The 21,370-nt window shown below is 38.9% G+C and overlaps 2 protein-coding genes across 2 annotated transcripts; one reads left to right on the forward strand and one right to left on the reverse strand.

The window, feature by feature from the left end:
- The first annotated feature begins 3,253 nt into the window (after window positions 1–3,253).
- LOC110704801 lies at window positions 3,254–5,302 on the forward strand. Its single transcript, XM_021882621.1, has 4 exons — window positions 3,254–3,575; window positions 3,657–4,474; window positions 4,558–4,909; window positions 4,992–5,302. Exons 1-4 carry the CDS (start codon window positions 3,254–3,256, stop codon window positions 5,300–5,302), a joined length of 1,803 nt encoding a protein of 600 aa, XP_021738313.1.
- A 3,719-nt stretch (window positions 5,303–9,021) lies between these two features.
- On the reverse strand, window positions 9,022–20,218 carry LOC110705902 (stromal cell-derived factor 2-like protein). The gene is made up of 6 exons (XM_021883821.1): window positions 19,848–20,218; window positions 19,518–19,658; window positions 18,689–18,829; window positions 9,842–9,891; window positions 9,612–9,732; window positions 9,022–9,288 (listed from the first exon to the last, which is right to left on the reverse strand). Exons 1-6 carry the CDS (start codon window positions 19,944–19,946, stop codon window positions 9,196–9,198), a joined length of 645 nt encoding a protein of 214 aa, XP_021739513.1. The 5' UTR covers window positions 19,947–20,218; the 3' UTR covers window positions 9,022–9,195.
- Window positions 20,219–21,370: the final 1,152 nt, after the last annotated feature.

Below are 21,370 nucleotides of genomic sequence, written 5' to 3' on the forward strand. Positions count from 1 at the left end.
ACGGCTTTTTAATAATGGCAAAACGAGCTTTTTAATAATAATAATAATAATAATAATAACAACGATGATAATAATAATAACAACGATAATAATAATAATAATAACGATAATAATAATAATAATAACGATAATAATAAAAAAAATAATAATAATAATAACGATAATAATAAAAACAATAATAATAATAATAATATTAATAATAATATTAATGATAATAATTAAAAATAATAATAACAATAATAATACTAATATTGGTATAAATAATAATAATATTGGTAATTATAGAGGGGATTTTTGAAGAGAAAAATATAGTAGAAAAAAATGAATTTTGAAAGTTGAAAAAAATATATCAATATGGGTGTCTATTTATAAAGGGGAAAAAAATAGAGTCGTTGGTAATTTTTTTTTTTTTTTTGATTTGTATTTTATAAAATATATTCGTTGCAAAATTACAACGGATATATTTAAAACAGTGCACACGTGTCAAGCAGCGGCTGGGCCAAGTGGCGCGCTCCCAGCCGCTGATTTCTATTTTTTTTTTCTGAGCTTCAACAGCAAAACGACGTCGTTTTGCACCATGAAACAGCAAAACGACGTCGTTTTGCTATAATACCAGTCCAAAATATTGGTGGGGCCCACAGCGAATCAATTCATGGAAATGCTTGCTCCTGCAATCGAACCCATGACCACTCAACATGAACCATTAAAGGTTTGCCATTAAGCCACCACTTTATTTGTTTATTCATTGTGAACAATTAAATAGTTCACCCTTAAAGATGCCCTTACATAATAACCAAAAGCTAAATAAAACATCAAGAATCATATAACTAGCACTAAGCATGTCCTTACTCCCCTGCTTCCTGAATATCATTGCAGTAGGTAGTTTCTAAACCTTCGGCCACTAGCGTATAGGTGTCAAAGTGTCCCGAGATTTGCATTGCCATTTGGATGGAGTGCCGTTTGTTACTTTGCTGTTCCATGGAAGACTAATGCTAATGAAGTAATGAACATTAAAAAAAATCAATAAATTCAGAAATTAAATGTGAACATTGAAAACGACAAAGATTTTGAATTTTTAATTTAAGATTATCAGATATTTCACTTCAAATTCAAATGAAATTTCAAATTAAATGGAATTTGGGACCCAATTTAACCAATAAAAAAAACATCATGTCAAATTGTATATAGACCCCACAGTATGTGTAGCCTTTGCCTTTTTTTTTTTTATAAAGATTTGATAGGATTACAATCCAAAACTAATATTTGATCCAATCATCGTCTTCTCAAGTATATTAATCAATGGAGAGTATGGTTTTTACACACTTGATTACATACTCTAACAGCATAATGATCAAAGGTGATCTCAAGCTATCAAACTTAGATACCAATTTGGCATATGATATTAAGTTATTAACTCACCGACAAATTATATATTCCGTATATTTGTATTAATTGTACTCTATAAGTTATTATGTATAAAAAAGACTACGACACACACCCCATTTTCTTGGACCCCTCAAAAATTTGGATGTCTTTAGTTGATTTATAAGACAATGATATGCAAATCTTTCCTATATAGAATTTAAGGAAGCTAATCACACAATTCAACTACAAAACTGCAATTTTTTATTTATAAAAAAGGTACAAGACTAAAACAAACACCTTAAAATTGGAAATAAAAATTATTAAGTACTACTTCTGGTTTTTTTTTTTACTTGTAACACTTCTCTTTTACACTTACCAATATATTATTTTAATCGCTAATATCTTAATTATGTAAAAGTTATAAACCTTTGGAACTAAAATAGTAAAAATAATTAAGTCAAAGTAGAATTCTATTTGGTAGCCTCGTGGTTTCAAAAATTCCACATGGAAGACAAATTTTTTTTTTAGTCTCTGTAGTGACTTCGTGGTTTTGCATATTTGATTATAGTGGCCTAATTGTCATTAAGTGGCTAACCATTTACAAAATGGTTCGATTTTTTTACCATATTTCAAGAAAAGACTAACCTACCCCTAATTAAATTAATTCCTCCTTCCTTCTCATTAATGGGCAATCTCCTTCTTCTGTAAATTCGACAGCCATCAATCAAAAAAACCCAAAACCTTTCATCTTCCTTCAACCTCCAAGAATTTGTGATCTGGGAAAGAGGGATTAAAGAATTCTAAGCATAAATTACAGTTGGTTGACGATTTATTGGCGAAATTGCTGAGCAATTGTTAGGAAATAATTTGTTGGAGTTGTTCGTTTTGTGGTGAATTTTGTGGTTCAAAATTTAGGGTTTGTTGGTGAAATTCTGACGGAAATCGCAATATCAGGGAGTTCTTGTGGTTGCTGAAGTGATATACAGACCTTAAGCAAGGTATGTCGTTTAAACTTTAGGTTTTTCAAGTTGTTCTTATAATTGCGAAAGTTGCATGCTCTGTTTTTGTTTCTCTGAGTGTGTGTTGAACAAAGATGAAGTCTTTATGCTTGCTAGTAGGTGTTTGATGTTAAAATATATGCGTTTGGTTGTTATGTTGCAGAATGGATCAGTGTATGCTAAAGTTTGCGTATATGGGTAATGTAATTGAAGTATTTGTAGAAGATATTGACAAGGTCATGTGGATAGATTTGATCATTAAGTGTGAGGAAGGGTTTAACAAAAAGAATTTTGAGTTTCCTAGATTCCCTAGCTTTCACTACTGCTATAACATGAAAGATGTTAAGATAACTTCTGACAGTGATTTAATGTCAATGCTGGATAGATTAAAGGATAGGGAAGAGATTACTATTTGGATTGGTTGTGTTGATAAGCCTATTGACTGTGTAATTGCTGCTAGAAAGCTTGCTGAAACGCTTAAACAAAACCCTAGTGTACATTTTGGTCCTAGCCCACCTAAGAAAAATGCACCAGTTGATGATCATGAGGAGTACTGGAATGATATTAGGGTTGAGATGCAATTACAACAACATGCACCAGTTGATGACATTGATGAGGGTGAGCAGGAGAGTGAACAGAAGAGGAAGAAAAAGAGTGCACCTAAAACTGTGAAACCTAAGAAACTACCTGTCAAGAGAAAGCTCCACCTACATAATGATAAAGAAACCATGCCCTCACAAACAACCTTCTCAAATGCACCTGTGATTCAAAAACAAACAGACACATCCTTAGAAAAACCCTCAAACTTGAAATGTAACTCTGGTATTGTCCTTCACAAGATACCAAGAACTACAGCTGCTAGGAAGAAGATTGTCTAGACCAATAAACCCATGGTTGATGCTATGGTGGTGAGTGAGAGTGAGTTTAATAAAGCTGTTAGAAGATTGGAGGCTAGGGATGCTCAAGTTGGGAGAACATATGAGACTGGTGAGACTAGTAGAGCTGGAGTGGAAGATGATATGGATGAGGGAGCTGAGCTGGAAGATTACATTGGTGAGGGTGCTGTATTGGAGGATTACATTGGTGAGGGTGATGAGTTGGACGATGAAATGAATGAGGATGCTCAGTTGGAAGATGACATGGAAGAGGAAGAAGAAATTGGGTGTGTTCAGGACACATATGATCCATACTCATTAGACTGCTGGCAGAGAGGTCTTTATGCAGATGAAACTTATTTCAGTAGGATGTAAAAAAATGGTGATTTTGTGTCTAATCTTGAGTTTGGCAATATAGTGTTAAAGCCCTGGATGATCTTTAGTGATAAAGAGCATTTCATGTTTGTGTTTAGAGATTATTGCATTCAATGTGGTTTTGCAGTAGTAGTTGATAGGAGTAGTCCTAAAAGGTTCACTGCTTCTTGTCTTGCTCTAAGCTGTGGTTGGAGAATTCATTCAAGCAGGCTACCTGATGGAGTCACATGGGCTATAAAGAGTATAAAGAACCCTGAGCACACTTGTGGAGGGTTAGATGAAAGGAATCCCCTGGTAACTATTAAATGGGCTGCAGAAAAGCTACTTGAAGATATAAGGGCAAATAATGACATCTCTGGAAAGACATTGAATGATCTGTTGTTCAGTAGATATGGAGTGCATATGGCAACCAGTACACTTTACAAGATGAGAAGGGTAGCATTGAAGGAGATAAATGGTGGCCATGACACTTCTTATGGGTATTTTCCAAAGTACTGTGAGATGGTTAAGGAAACCAACCCAGGATCTGCAGCTAACTGTGCATGGAAGCAACTTAATCCCCCTGATCCCTCCCTCACATTCTCTAGTATATTCATTTCATTCAAGGCTGCCATTGATGGTGTTGTTACAGGGTGTAGGAGTTTAGTGGGGGTTGATGGAGCTCACTTGAAAGGACATTTTGGTGGGGTCCTTCTGTCTGCTGTGGCTGTAGATGGGAACAATGAGTTGTTTCCTTTTGCATGGGCTATTGTCCCCAAGGAAGATGGTGACAGTTGGAAGTATTTTTTCTGGCACCTTAAGCATATTCTGTCAGGTTCTAGGAGGGGGAATGGTTGGTGTATTATTTCAGACAGACAAAAAGTAAGTGATCTCTGTCAGTCACACTTTTATTTCTGTAATTGCAAATAACAATGTAACTCAGTGTTTCTAACATTTGGATGCAGGGAATAGATGTGGCACTAAATGAGCTATGGCCTGAAGTGGACAGGAGATATTGCTGCAAACACTTAGCCAAGAATTGGAAAGCAACATTTCCTGGGCCTTTAATGCATTCACTGTTTTGGTTGGCATGTAGTGCAACATCTCCTTTCACCTTCAAAAAAGCAATGGACAGGATGAAGGTTGTGAATCCAATTGCTTGTGAATGGTTGGCTGATCTGGGGGAGCAGTCAAGATGGACAAGACACAAATTTGATCCAAACATTTGCAGTGATGAGAACAAGACCAACTTTGTGGAGAGCTTCAACTCAACTTTAGGTATAGACAGATGCAGGCCTGTCTTAACACTTTTGGAAGGTATCATTCTGTTTTTCCCATCTTCATTAATGGTATTTGACATGGCTCTTTAATGCTAACCAAAGAATACATGAATGCATAGGTATTAGAAGGATGTGCATGGTTAGACTGTCAACAAGAAGACAAAGGTGCAACAAATGGAATGAGGATGAACCATGTCCTAACATAGTAAAGAGAATAAGGAGTTTGACCTTTGAATCAAGAACTTGCAAAGCTTATCAGTCAAGTGAGGGTGAATATGAAGTGAAGGATGGGAAGTCTATGCTTCCTGTGTCACTACACAGGAAGACATGTCTTTGTGGGGCATGGCAAATTTCAGGATTGCCTTGCAAACATGCAATCAGAGCAATCTTGGCTGCTGGATTGAACCCATACCATTTCTGCAGCACATAGTTCTCAGTCCAAACTTATAAGCAAGCATATGCCAATCCAATACACCCTGTACCAGATTTTGAGCACTGGCCAAAGATTGATATGCCTACAATACTACCACCTGTGATGAAACGAGCCATTGGTAGGTCATCTAGACAAAGAAAAAGGGCAGCTAATGAACCAGACAAAGGGAAAAGGTCCACAACAGTCCAATGTCAAAAATGTATGTGTTATGGACACAACAAACAAACATGTAAGGGTGGACTTACAGTAGCAGAGCAGAGAAAGGCAAGAGCTAAAAAAACAGCAAAGAAAACTTCTCAATCCTCTAAACACAGTGCACCAAAGAGCACATCCACAACAAACCCACCAGACCCTCCAAGAAGATTCACAAGAAGCTCATTGCAGTCTCTTTCACAACCACAACCCTCCATTAACACAACTCAGACTTCATATGAAGCTACTCAAGGTCCAAGTAGCCAACCTGTTACCAGGATAAGGAAGGGTAACAAAGGAAAGAACAAAGTCTGATATGTCCTGTACCTTGATAGAGTAGGAGCAAGTAGGATGTTTGTTTTTGTATGTCAGTGCAATTGCTTGCAACTTTTGGTTGTTGAACGTATGGTTTGTATTTAACTAGAACATCTTCTAGGCCAAGTTATGGTTTTTGAACTTATGGTCTGTATTTAAGTTCTTGTAGGTGAAATTATGGTTTTTGTCAACTTATGGTCTGTAATTTAACTAAAGTTTTATTACTTTATCATATCTCAACTTTGGTTCATTCACAGCACATTTATATATATTAGAAATCAAGTACCATAACTGAGTTTTTATTTATACTTGGTTGAATTACATAACTGCTTTCATAAACCCAGTACAAAATACATCACCACCCCTCATTACATAACTTCATTACGATTCAACCTTAACAATACTCCCCTTTCCCTCATTACCCTGTTTACATCATTTAAGGTAACAAAAAACACAAATTACTAATATGATAATACCAATCTTCATAACCCTCTTGCAACAAACAAACAGTTCTGAGACCATGTTATGTATTGCGACAATCTCAGAATTTGGTGAAGCATCGTAAAAGCTCACATCATCTTCTGTGACCCATTCAAAATATCCGCAACCTCTGACTTCTTCCCTGCATCTGTAGTATGGCTTCTTTGGATTGCTCATAGAATCAGAAAACCTAACCTCAGCGTTTCTAGGGGGGTTGCAATTGCAGTGCTTCATCCTTACCCAATTAAAGCTTCCATCTGTTGCGCCTCTCTTCTTTGAAGAAACTCCACGAAAATTCATGGTGATAACCTATGGAGGCTAGGTTGTGAGATATGGTGGAAGGTTGAAGGGAGAGGAAAGGGTTTGGGATTAAATTCAACAATGTCGAGCAACCAGCCAAACAGTTGAAGGGGAGTCTTTATTTAAGGAAGAAGGAAGGGGGAATTAATTTAATTAGGGGTAGGTTAGTCTTTTCCTGAAATATGGTAAAAAAACCGAACCATTTTGTAAATGGTTAGCCACTTAATGATAATTAGGCCACTATAATCAAATATGCAAAACCACGAGGTCACTATAGAGACTAAAAAAAAGTTTGTCTTCCATGTGGAATTTTTGAAACCACGAGGCCACCAAATAGAATTTCCCAAAAATTATTGAAACTAGTCGAGGTAGAGCTAATGAATAGAATAAAAATCAAACTGTTACAAGTAAAAAAAATCGGAAGAAATAATATGTAGTAAAAAAAAAAGGACCAAATTAAATAGGAAAAATTGCCCACAATAATCCGAACTTTAACTCATTCACCCAAAATAATCTCAATATTTTTTTTATTATTTTTTTTAAATAATCGCAACTTTAAACAATTATACCCAATTAATTTTAAACAGTTCCAAATGACTTGAAATCGGTTAAATAGGTTAATATTTGTGATTTGAGATTATTTGCATACGTGTCACCTCGTGATTGACGTGATTGGTTAAATTTTTTTTACAAAAATTAATCAAAAATTGAAAAAAAGAAAAGTAAAGTAAAATCAAATATTAAAAAGCCGCCGCCACCACCTTAGCCACACCACCACAGCCACCACCAACCCCACCGGCACTCAAACCCAGACCCCGGAACCGTCACCCCACCACCACCCAGACCCTGAAACCACCACCAGTACCCCATCCCGACTCCAAAACCATCACATCCCACGATTCCCACCCAAACTAACCCGAAACCACCTACCTACCAGATTTTAAACGGGACGGGTGAATGGGAGAGGGGCCGAAAACGAGGCGAGGGGAAGGGGAGAAGGTCGGAAAATGGACGGGGAAGGGGAGGAGGGCCAGAAAATAGGCGGAGCAAGGGGAGGAGGGCCGTAATATGGGCGGAGAAATGGGAGGAGGCCGGAAAATGGGTGGGGGAAGGGAAGGAGCGCCGACAAATGGGTGAGGAAAGGGGATGGAACCGGAAATGGGACGGGGAAGGGGAGAGGAGCCAACAGCAACAGCCTCCCGGCGGCGGTGGCAGGGGCTGCCGCTGAGTTTGTGTTAAATTTTTTTAAAGGTTTTTTTATTTAATTTTTTTGACCTATCATGTGTTGACACGTGTCTGGTAACATGACCGGTTAGGACTGTTTAAAGTGAATACATGTTAAAGTTCGGATTATTAAAAAATAATAAAAAATTAGGATTATTTTAGACGAATGAGATAATGTTTGGATTATTGTGGGCTATTTTTCCAATTACCACGTCTAGAAAGTGATGATCATGTGCCTTTGTCAGCAAAGTCGATGAATATAAAGTGGGCCTTTTCTGTTTGGACCATTTGGGCCCCCCATCTAAGCCTCTAAAGCGTACGACCCTTTTGGGCCTAAGGAATTGTTACTTGTTTGGTTCGAGAATTTCGTATTACCTAATGGAATTGGAAGCATTATTGAGTTTTTTTTTTTGAGGAAAAGCACTATTGAGTTTCTTGTTGGGTTAATCTTATTTTTTCATCATGCCTAATTTTTTTACATGGAGTAATCTGTTTATCACACACACCATTAGAAGCAGCCCATTTCAAAGTAAATTTTCTCAATGAGAAAAAAAAAATGATCAAAAAGAACAAAACCTTTTCCTTTTCTTTAATAAGTACATTCAGGTGTATGTAAGAATTCACACTTTTCTGATGTCAAATAAAATATTAATCTCACTTTTAATCAACCATCACACTTATAATAAGTAATAAAATAATAGATATCCTTCCTCAAAAAAAAAAAGAAAAAAAAAAAGTAATAGAATATTTATCTCACTTTTAATCAACCATCACACTTATAATAAGTAATAAAGTAATAGATATCCTTCCTCAAAAAAATGAAAAAAAAAGTAATAGAATCCAGGCCTTAATATATATTAATCCTCAATTTTTCCTCTATAATATAATGTGCTGTTTTCTAAATGTAATACTTCGTATATAATTGACTAGGTCTTACATTCTTCTATATCTTTTCTATGTTTTAATTAATGGATACACGACAACATAATCATAATGGAGGTTGGATCTTTGATTTTACAATATATAATTCCACGTTTTAAAAGTATTGCTGAATGCTGCTGAATTATTCAATGAGAAAAAGTGCTGAAGAAGACTCAATAATATAGCATCTAGTCCAGAGACAATATAAAATCAGTTATCATCCCGGCCCTTTGCTGTCAAATCATTCATAATACGATGTGACATAACAATCAAAGAGGAATCATAAACAAGGCGTAAAATTAGAATGCTATCAAAATTTTGATCAATTATCATTCATTCAGTACATTGCTGACCTGTGGAAGCACTTGCAATACATGTGCTTGTTTGGACAAATGGTATATTATGTATGTCAATACTATAAAGATTAATGAAAACCCTCAAGGCCTCAACGTGCATCGCTAAGTGCTGTGTTTGGTTTTATTCACAGGGAAGTATACACCCTCAGCTGCCATCCAAATATTGTCACTCTGCTTATTGATCACCCCACAAACCTGGTAAAGGAAAAACATAAGAAAATTTGTGATTAGTGTTTGTGCAAAAGATGAGCGAGTATTTGGGATTAAGTAAACTGAGGACAATGACGACACATCCAACAAACAAGTGTATGCTTGAAATTATCAGTTGCTTCTCGAAGAAATTATTCCTCCACTAGTACATGGTCATTATCAGACGGAAAGAAATAGCTAGCTTAGTTCAATATGTATAACTTAAGTTCTCTGTGGAACTGTCCCTGAGCAACTCCCTAAAAGGAAAGCTCCAGGGGCTTGTCTAATCATCATTTCCGAAAATGAGGAATAGCTTCAACATTGCTTACCTCTTGCTGCCCCATGCCATACTTCTTCTTGTGGCTATGTAAATAAACACCAGTATCCACATGCTGAAGCCGAACCCTTTGATCTTTCATCCACATTTTCCCTGCTCCTTCAACTATTAGCCTGAAAGAATTAATTACTTTAGAAAAAGCAGAATAACATAAACTTAGGAGAAGCTACTACAACGGAGATGAATAAACCAACCAGAAGAAAAATCAATATTACAACAAACCTCCAATGATCACCCATGTCAGACTTGCCATCATTCCCAAAGCAGCTGACCTACACATGGTAAGGCATAGAATTGAAATCTCAGTAGTGAACTACCCAGGGAGAAACCGTTTTATTTCAGGGGCAGAACAAACTATCTTACCATGTACCAGAAGGGAAGTAAACAAATATAATAACCTATACGCATCATGCCATTAGAAGGTTTATATGCAACCTTACCCCGACGTAGTTCAATATAGAGCAGAGACCTGTACCAGAGAAGTGAAAGTTTACCTTCCAGTCCTCCACTCCCACAGTTGTCCCAATTTTTATGGTCTTTCTCATTTTCTACTTTCTTCATAAATTCATTTTTTTATGGGTCATAAATGCATATTTAACTCACAGCATTCCTTATTCCCACTTTACTAAGATTACTAACACTCTATTATAGGTTATATCACCATTTAGTAACACTCATCATTTATGAAATACTTCATAAGAAGTATCAAGCATGAGGTGGATTTACTGAGATGCATATATTTTCACTTTAGAACATGTAAATATGAGCATTATGTGGTTACAGGAAGCTTGAATTGATATACATAGGGATATGCAATGGATTGGGTCGAACCACACCAGCAAGCAATCCGGGTCTACGAGCGAAGGCACAAGCTTAAGGCCAAGAGACAAGATCAGCAGCAGCAGCAACTTGTAGCAGGAAGATGACAAAAAGTTTAAATGTTCCACTAAGAAGTGTGGCATCTGATTTTCTGTGGTGAAAGCCACCTTGGCAGTACATGACAAAGCTTATTAATAGCTAGGGTACTTTTGTATGAGAGAGGGCTTGATATATAAGAAGTAGCAATGCAACTGTAGTATTCATGTTGTTGGAGAATTTAGTAGTACAGTAGTAGTAGCTGTAGTATTCTTCAAGAGTCAAGCTTTTAGCTTAGACCTTAGTTTTCTTGTACCCGTTATTTACAAATATCAATCAAAATATCTTAAGCCTTCCTCTATACATTGTTTACTGTTACATTCAAGAGGGTATTTGTTCCAAAATGACCCATGGGATGTCTCACTCTCTCCCTTCCAGAGGACTTGCTCATGGGCTTCTCTATGCAGTTAGCGTTGAAATTGCAAACTAATGGGTCATTTACAACCAAGGAACTCCTCGTCCAGCAGATGTCCAAGTTTCACTTTTTATAAGAGCTGGCATAATTAAGTTAACCAAGACCTACCTTTCACTTAGGCATGATCTTGGCTTCCTAATTCTTAACAAGCTAAATACTTCACCACAACAGATTTGAATAATGCACTTCACTCCCTATTGCAGGGAGTAAACTCATACAAAGTAGTATTCAATTTTTGCAAGGTATACTACATACTCTAGTACTCAGTGACAACAACTCTCAATTCTTGCTTAAAGTAAGTAAGCAAAAGTGGATGTGTCAGAATTCTTCAATAGTAGTTCAAGTCCACTTCATATTTCATAACTTTGAGTTTATGTACCTTAACACAAACATATTGATATCTTCTTGATTCAATAGACAATTCTATTCAAGTCCGTGGAACCCCTGGTAATATGTACATTAGTTGACCTTGCTTTCTACCTAGTCTTAATGCTCATGATAAGAATATTAGTCTTTCATACTTTGAGTAGTAAGAAACTAAGAATATTGTCTTAGACTATTTGATCAAAGCAGTTGCTTGACTTGAGAAATGGAACAAATCTATCTTTAAAGGGATACCTTGAATAATATTAAATGAAAAAAAAAAAAAATCTAATAATCTAGAAATATGATACAAATAAAATCACCTCTCTAATCCCAGATAACATAAAGGGGTCCTGTAGGACCGGAAATCTAGTTGTAGAACAAGGTAAATTGGAATAGGTTATGAAATGCCCTACAAATCAGATATGACTTTTTCACAGTAACAAGCTATAATATATAACATATATATGTTTCTTAGGCATTTTGTAAAGTGGTGCATATAAAAATCTTATTGGTCCAGTAAACCTTATTGTTCAAGTAACATAACTGGAAACAAGAACATGTTATTCTTTAATGTCATCACCTCATCGGGATGGTAAAAATAGCCAACTGGTATATGTAAACTCTAAATCATAAGGTATATTGGCAGGTCGTGAATAATGACACAGAAAGAATCGTTTCTGAAGTTGATATTCGCCATACATGATGTTTAGGGTAAAAATTACCCATGACAAATGGACCAATCCGGACCTGCCACGTGTCCACCACGTGGGCCAATCAGCGTCCGCCACTTGTCACCCTAAGAGGTCCAATATGGACTAATCAGGCCACGCCACGTGGCCTCCCATATGCCAAATAGGCAAAATGGCCACCAAGGCCCAAAGTCCGAGAGAAGCCCAATTTGCCCTGGTTAACCTAAACCTAGGATTGGCACGCTTCTCAAGACTATAAATACTTAATTAATCCTCATTAAAGGGGATTCAGCAATTGATGACTCTCACCTAGAGAAGTCTAAACACATTGATCACTCCTCCCCTAGAGGAACCAGATCTCCCACCTTTACTTTCCGCATTTATTACTCCTCAAACAAGTACTAACTTGACCGTTGGAGGCGGAGCTCCCACCACAAGGAGTCTCCGTTGTTTTGCAGGTACAGGCGCAAGGATACCAGTCCCGGAATTGTAACTCTCCCGCAGGACATCAGAAAACCCCGAAACATTTTGGCGCCGTCTGTGGGGAGAGTACTTTCGAGATGGCATCACAGTCTGTACCGATTCTAAGTGACAAGCGTCCCATGGACGACCCCCTGGTTCAGTCGGACCAGGACACCGACAATGAAATCGATGTCGAGACTCACACGACCCCCGACGGGTCCCTTAGAGCTCGACGTACCCGTCCCACCGCCTGAGCATCAACAGGCGATCGAGGGGTCTGCTCCTGTTACCAGGAACGAACTCATGTCTTTCATGAGAGGTTTCAAGGAAGAAATCCAGGAGCTAATCAAAAAGAGAACGCCTGTTCCCGCAAAGGAACAGTCGGCCAGAACGTCCTCCCACCCCGGGAGAACTAGACTTGTTAAGGATCGTGTGGCGACCCCTAGCCAAAGCCTGGGGTAAGGCAGTCGCCAGTGATCGACTAAACGAAGTATCATTTCCCTTCACAAGGGAAGAGAAAGCCCATCCGTTATGTTCAACCGGACGAGTCAAAGAGAACATTCTCTGATGCTCGAATGTTGCTGGAGCAGAAGAAGAATAACCGACTATCAGAGTCGGCCTCTACGTCTGATTTTCAAGTCAGTCTCCACCATACCTCCATGAGGTATTCAAAATCTAACCATGAGATTCAGACAGGCGGCACTCACCCTCACAAAAGTGTGCTAACACTCACAGGGTACAGCCGACATAGTTCTTGCCCATGCTAATTAATAGACCAGGCGGCAATATAAGCAGTCGGCCAGGTCTAACCAACCCCGATTAAAGTTACATGCGCCTAGCATGACACTCAATGGGTACAGCCGGTAGAAGACCAGCCTCCGAGCATCCGGCCAGGCGGCCAAGTACTGCATGCGTCATACGAACAAATGTTGGGAGTCGGATGGTCAAGCTTGTAGGCTGGTAAACATGGAATCAAGCGCTGACTACTTCATATCATTACGTGAGAAGCACATTGCTAGCCACACGTCACTTAGACCAACCAGGTGGCAAAGTCCCATGTGATCATAACAAGGAGGCGACTCTTCAAGTGACAAGGCACAATACCAAGGGTATATAAACCAAGGCATGTGTCGTATAACATGGAGACCAAACAAGACTTACATGATCATAACCGTCGCCCACTAAACACTCAGCTTTTGAAACGATTCGCAAATGCTAGGTGGAGTAATGGCCCTTATGCTTCTTGAACAAACCGACACCCAGGCTTCGTTCTTCAAAGCTAGTAGGCGGCAATCGGCTCCGGCTCAGCCACAAAGCAGTCGGCCTACTAGCTCTAAAATAGCCGAAACTCTTTAATGAGGGCCATAGACGCTAGCATACAATCGACTCTCAAAACGTTGTGAGCATTACACCCTTGAAGCCGAAAATGGATACTTAAGGCACCTCTTTTAGTTCTCAAACTAATCAAAGTATCATCCAACATCACCTTTGCCAAACCTTTCTTGACATAGCACAAGCAATCGGCATCAAGATGGTATTTTTAACCAGCCGACCAATATATGTTGTTGCTATGGTTGAATATGCGCATGCTACTACTGCTCTTCATACTTGCACTGGTAGTGGAAAGCTTGCCTAAACATGCAAATTTGGTGAACACGATGCCAGCTACTAACACGAATGGTTTCGATGCAAGTGTGGTATGAGCAGGCGTCAAGTGGGAGAACAACAGGTGCTCATATAAAGAAACAAGAACACCCCATGAGCAGTCAGTTGGTGCAACGCATCCGGCCATGCTAACGATGAAATGCAAACAAACGGCAATCTATGCAGCTGCTAAACATTCGGTCCTTCACTATTAAACCTGAACGTTACGGAACATCCATCTCCAACTCAGTCCCAGCTAGAGGCACTAAAACAGCCGACCTTCACAATGGTTTTGTTAAATGCATCCAGTCGCTAAAAACAGCCGGCCTAGTATCAGCCAACTAGGCGGCAGTAATGATTAAATCAGGTGGCCCTTGCAACCAAAGCAATGATTAAACGGCTAGTCATGTAAAAACAAGCGGCACCCTATTGAGGATTGTCAATTGTTTCCGTTGCAATTACCGTGAGGAAGCTCTTACCCAAGGTGAATCTTAATTACTGAGTAAACTCTGGAAGAAGTCGTTTGTGAGCTTCTAACCAGGCGGACTTCTCCTCATGCCAAGCATCTGTTTGATATAGGCGGCATCAAAGGCTGCAAGCAATACATCCGGCCAGCTCCATATATGCTCACCCAACATTTATAATGCCATATGTATTTCAATTCAAATGAAACTTTTTCCAGCTTGCATCATATGCGGGTCAACTAGTGGGTCTTGGTCTGGCTGAAACAAAACCGAAAACCAGCCGTAAAAAACAAGAGTTAGGTGCATGAATAGCAGCCGGCCATCTCTACGCAACATTAGTTAGCTCTTGATAAAACATCCGGCACTCTCAGCATTTGAGAGCAGGCGACATTATAGAGTTAGTCGGCATTCGGTCAGCCAAACAGCCGGTGCTCGTCGAGGGTAGCCTTGAAAAACCGGCTATATGTATTTAAAGCAAGAATGCCGTGAATAATTACACAATCACAAGTGCTCCTCAAGATTACAGCCGGCCATACCCAAAAAAAAACCATTGTGCTCGGTTTACTTGAGGTTTAAAAACGGCCCCGGCATGCGAGCATCTATGATCTTTGCTATTGTGATAAGACCAGCCTGCTCTATATGATGTTTTATCATGGTATAACCGCATGGTTTTTGCTCAAAAATATAATGCCAAGTATACTTGATACAAAGGAGTTTGGTTCCAGCTTGATCTTCCAAAAGTAAACAGCCAACATACTCGCACATATAAACCTCAAACCTCATGGCCTGCCGAGAGGAGTAGCGCTTGGCTCGTAGTAATATAATCGGCCATGAGAGTGAATGCTTAAACTTGTTCATGTGCTAATTCTCTTATTGTGAAAGCTGGGCATTGGCGTCTCGCCCAAGAAAGCAGGCGGCTAAATGGCAGCCGGCCTAGTCCTAGCCACGAAGTAGCAGGTGGTAGCCACGATCAACTTTAACCATGCGTCCGGCACTTCGATGTTGGGCATGAGTTACATTGCCGAGTGTGTGAGCATGTAGCCTCGAACTTAGGCCTTGATTATAAGCGAGAGCTTGATGACTCCTACCTCAAATGCACACAAGCATTAAAATCAAGACACTCGAATGGTTCATAACAGTCGGCACCTCATAACAAAACCAGTCGGCCCCTTAAACCATTCAAAAGAGCGAGACGGAGTAGGAGCGCCTATGTTTGAACAACCGGCTCCCAAGCTTCGTTCCAAGAATAATATGGGCCACACCCATATCTCATTTTGTATATACATGACCGCTAGCATGTCCAAGAAATCACAAAAGCCCACTTGGTATCCGAGCCTTCTTCACCAAGCGCCTCATGTTGATAGCAAAATCAAGGAGGCGGCTCTTGGGTAAAACAACAAGTTTAAGTAATAGCTTCGAACTTGAGCATGAAAACAAGCGGCTACCTGAACAATCGCATGAACAATTCGGTCATTTAAAGCCGAACCTTAAAATGCGAGATATTTAGCTTGATATTCCGGAAACATTTAATCACAAGGCGTTCATGGGTATCGAGCATCGTGGTCTCAAAGCTGAGGATTGGAGGTCTTGCCTAAGGAAAACAAGCGGCATACCGAATGGAATTATTTATCGTGGGTTTGCAGCCTTGTTTTAGGCTACCATCATCACTATTATGGTTGAAAAAAAAAAAAAATGCTGCCTAACAGTATGGCTAATTGTCATTCTCATGCATGAGAATAAGACAAAAACATAAGATCCTCTCAAAAAATATTGCCTAAGTCTATCAAGCAAGAGAGGCGGCATGAATAGTAGTCGGCCCCCTATACGACGAAGTCTCGTAGCTATGAAAGCAGTCGACCCTCATTAATTTCACTAAGGGGCTAAAGACCGGCGGCAAATGTGTAGGCCGAGCAGCGAGGTCGCAAACCACATTAACAAGTTTAGCACGACCACCTGTCCCCATTCGAAGAAAGTAGAGTCATCAATCCTCCATGGAAGGGAGCTAAGTGATCTATCTACTCTAACACTTGAAATTATTTCAATACTTGATACTAATTCAGAGGGGCATGCCGCCTGTACCTTTACAGTCGGCTACTCTCCATTGATTATATCACTATATCATCAGAGGGGCATGCCGCTGTACCTTTACAGTCGGCTACTCTCCATTGAGTATAGCAGCGGTACCTCTATAGTCGGCTACTCTCTGCTTTGATTATTTTACTCTATCACTAGAGGGGCATGCCGTCTGGACATATAGTCGGCTACTCTCCATAGAAGAGGGCCGACTGGTTCCAAAGCACACAGCCACCCACCTTATACTTAGCTAAAAAAGATTAGGGCCAGGCCCGATGATCAGCCCAGGCGCCAAGCCAACTGATCCAATTTTTAAACTAATACGACATGTCCCAACATCATAGCAGGCGTCCGACGGCATCCCTCCGGATGAAATTCGTCGCAGAGAGCAGCTCCCTTTTGGGTGGACATTGCTCTATAAACTAATTACACGACACCTATACGACTGTCCCCAAGGGAAACCACGTAGCCGTTTTTGAGACAAGGATAACTTTATCACTAACCAAACCAGTGGTAGCAGTTGACATCTGAGTCGGATGACCCCCTGTATTACTTGGGATAAATTCAGGGGGTACCTCTTGAGTTAATAGCCAACAAACATTGGCGAATCAAAAGGTTCAGCCGGCCTCCGCCGCCTGGTACCTTTACTACTCAAGCAGGAGTGACGGCGACTGAGTTACACCAAAGTCAACTCATAGGCACTCCCTCAAACTTGGTATGGAACCTAAAAGGTTTGAGTAGACCGCCTGTTTTTTGGCAAACAGGGGCACTCAAACCCCTATTCCTACTAGGTAACCACTCCTTGGGTTAATAGCCAACAAACATTGACGAATCAAGGGGATCAGCCGGCCTCCGCCGCCTGGTACCTCTACTACTCAAGCTAGAGTGTGACGGAGACTGAGTAACTCCCATGTTAACTCATAGTCACTCTCTCAAACTTAGTATGGAGCCTAAAAGGTATGAGTCGCCCGCCTGTTTTTAGCAAGCAGGGGCTCTCAACCACTACTCCTGCTAGGTTAACAACCTTTGAGTTAATAGCCAAGAAAAACTTGGCGAATCAAGGGGACTATCCGGCCCCCGCCGCCTGGCTTCCCTACTACTCAAACAAAAGAGGCCAACGGCCGAATAATGCTAAATGCTTACCCTTGTGCAATAGTTGACAGTCCACCTGATCAGGGGCTATCTGCATAGTGGGGCAAAGAATCGGCATCTGTCTAGTTCGGCGGCAATCATTATTATGATTGATTAACCTTGAAAATGTCATACCGCCCAAGGTATCAAAATTTTCTAAGTTAATCAAGTCCATCTCCCATTAGAACTAGACAAGATGCCGACCTAGCAAAGCTTCGAGGGTCTAACTTTCGAAAGGAGCAATCCCTCCTGGAAAGAGAAATTACTCCTTCCGAGGGGCAAATGTTTAGGGTAAAAATTACCCATGACAAATGGACCAATCCGGACCTGCCACGTGTCCACCACGTGGGCCAATCAGCGTCCGCCACTTGTCACCCTAAGAGGTCCAATATGGACTAATCAGGCCACGCCACGTGGCCTCCCATATGCCAAATAGGCAAAATGGCCACCAAGGCCCAAAGTCCGAGAGAAGCCCAATTTGCCCTGGTTAACCTAAACCTAGGATTGACACGCTTCTCAAGACTATAAATACTTAATTAATCCTCATTAAAGGGGATTCAGCAATTGATGACTCTCACCTAGAGAAGTCTAAACACATTGATCACTCCTCCCCTAGAGGAACCAGATCTTCCACCTTTACTTTCCGCATTTATTACTCCTCAAACAAGTACTAACTTGACCGTTGGAGGCGGAGCTCCCACCACAAGGAGTCTCCGTTGTTTTGCAGGTACAGGCGCAAGGATATCAGTCCCGGAATTGTAACTCTCCCGCAGGACATCAGAAAACCCCGAAACACATGATGGAATAAAATTAAAAAGAAAAAAGCAGTAGAAGTGCAGACATAGATACGAAGTATATTATTATAGTATGAGCAATTGAGCATACTGAATCAGTATGCTCTGAGACCAACCTCCTGATTGCCTGAAAGGGGTGATTCAAAAGAATGGCTGTGCAGCCACTTTCTTGTCGTCATATGCTGCAGCCTGATAATTGTGGTACTTACAATAGGGTCACCTTGTTTAGCAGACGTTCCCAGCTCTGGCCTAACAATCTCCAATGTAAATACACTAGTTAATGAACAATCTACCATACAACATCAATATCAACATTATCCAATGCATTAAAAGAAGCTCCTGCCTTGAGTGGTAGAGAGATCAATACTCAATTACATGCAGAAACAACAGAGCAGGCTATTACTAAGTAGCCCACATTATTTACATTCAAGACCAATTATTGCATACATGCACAAAACTCCAATGCGTTAATTCAATCTTATGCCATCAAGTACGTATTATAATTTCTTATTAATCATAAAAATTAATACATATACATAATATTAACAGAAATGTTGCACTTGCATTTACATCCTAGCTAATACTCCATCTCTAGATAATTATCACGTACATTCTCCCATGCTCTCATAACTAAGAAAATATGACACAATTTCACTACAGATCCCTTTGTTATATAGTCAGGTTATTCCCATACTCTTATCAGCATTCGATTAAAGTACTGGCATTTTGGAATATAATCATAAACCATTCCTAAAAATGCGACAACTTCTTCCAAACATTCCAAAGTAGCAGTACTATACGCAAGTACAAAGAATGATGGCGGACTATAAAGAATGCAATCTAATAAAGAAGTAAATAACCAAATCACACCGAATAATCCACAAAATGTATGTTTATCATTATTCTAAATTTGGAGGCATGATCAAAGAGAGCAAAAGTGAGTACCCAATAGCTATTGGCATCATCAACAGTGGGAAAACCAGTAACAGATTGCTGTCCACTGCCAGATCCATAAGGCAAATCATGAGAGTGCAACCTAAATTTAGTCTTCTCATGCATCATCTTCACAACTGACCCATATGTAATCTAACACAAAAACACCAACAAAATCAATTAGAACACAAAATAAGCAACACCCAGAAATCAAAACTTTACGAAATTAAATTTCATTCAATTGTATTCAAAATAGGTAATCAAGATAGTTAAGACCCATCACACCTAAGTTAATTTCAATCAATTGCATTTAAAATAAAAATAAATCAAGACCCATCATACCTCTACATCATCTGAAGCGGCGGAAGCTGTAAACGAGCAGAAATGCGGGTTGAATGAGAAGAAGAGGAAGAAGGTGAGAGCCAAAGAAGTGGAAGACATACTGAGATGTTGGTATTGTGTTTGCTTTTGATAAATTAGCTTATACAGCACTAAATCTAGGTTTCGAAGCTCCTTTTCTTTGATTTTTTAGATTGTCTAGATGTTTGATGCAGTTTTTTCCGAGTTTATAGTAGCTTTGGATTGAATTGTTAACATTTATTTAGTCTAGTTAGATCTCTGAAAGCTTGAATTGCACTGCACCGTCTGCACAGTCACTCATACAGTCACACGCATACAAAACAGATGTTAATCGTACCACCACCATAGTGTCATAAGACTCATAACTGTCATTCTATCATGAATTTTTCGTATGCACAGATATGGACTTATAGATCACACACCCAACTAATACGGTATAGACGTATAGTTATCAATAAAGTGTTGGTTCACTTGATAAACTTCTTACCTAATAATCCTAAAGTGTCCGATACAAGTCAGATGATTGTGATTTGTTAATACTTCTTTTATACAAGTAGTACTTTTCTAAAATAATAGTGACAATGTGATAAGATATTAGATTAAAAATAGCGAAACTATGATCTTTAAGTGCATTACAACTTATAAATACTCTTATTTTCAATGTAATACCTTGTTTAATGTATTTTGAGACCATTAGCACTTATATTCAAGGTAATACCTTGTTTAATGTATTTTGAGACCATTAATACCTTGATTAATGTATTTTGAGACCATTAATACCTTGATTAATGTATTTTGAGACCATTAGCACTTATTGTTTAATGTATTTTCAATGATCTTTAAGTGCATTACAACTTATAACTCAATCAGCAGCTTAAACTTTTGGTTACATTAGTTATTTATAATGTATTTTGAGTAGTTACTCGTATCTTATTTTTTGAGACCATGTTTTCTAGTAATGTTATTAAAATTCTATACTCGTATATTTATTCATTTAAGGATAATATAAATATAAATGTTCATCCTTTAAATTTACAAGATAAGTGTGTCTGAAAGACTTATATAATCCTTATAATTTTTCCTTATATAATGACTTGTGGTAAATTAGTCCAAGACCTTCAAACCAATCTTAATTTTTCATTTATAATTGGTGTTATGACTGATGATAGATAAAGTGTTTTAATGACATAGCAATGAAGGTTAGATAGGGAGTAAGGAGGCATTGCATCTAACCAACGTACCAAACCCATCAACCATGCCAACAAAAAACATAAAAGTGAAAATAACTATTTTGGGTCCATTTTAGTTAAATGGACCCAAACATTATTGTTGAAGGTAAAAAGAAATAAGATCCACATATTATAAGGCATGAAAGTGACGATCCGATTGGACGATTTGCGGACCCTCCCAACTACCCGTTTAAACGCCACGAGATTAGCTTGTGTTGTGATTTATGGTTGGTTTGTTTTATCCGCACCAAAATTGTTTTGGACTTGTTAAATTAT

This window comes from Chenopodium quinoa, unplaced genomic scaffold, assembly GCF_001683475.1.
Source record: "Chenopodium quinoa cultivar QQ74 unplaced genomic scaffold, ASM168347v1, whole genome shotgun sequence".
Taxonomy (NCBI): domain Eukaryota; kingdom Viridiplantae; phylum Streptophyta; class Magnoliopsida; order Caryophyllales; family Amaranthaceae; genus Chenopodium; species Chenopodium quinoa.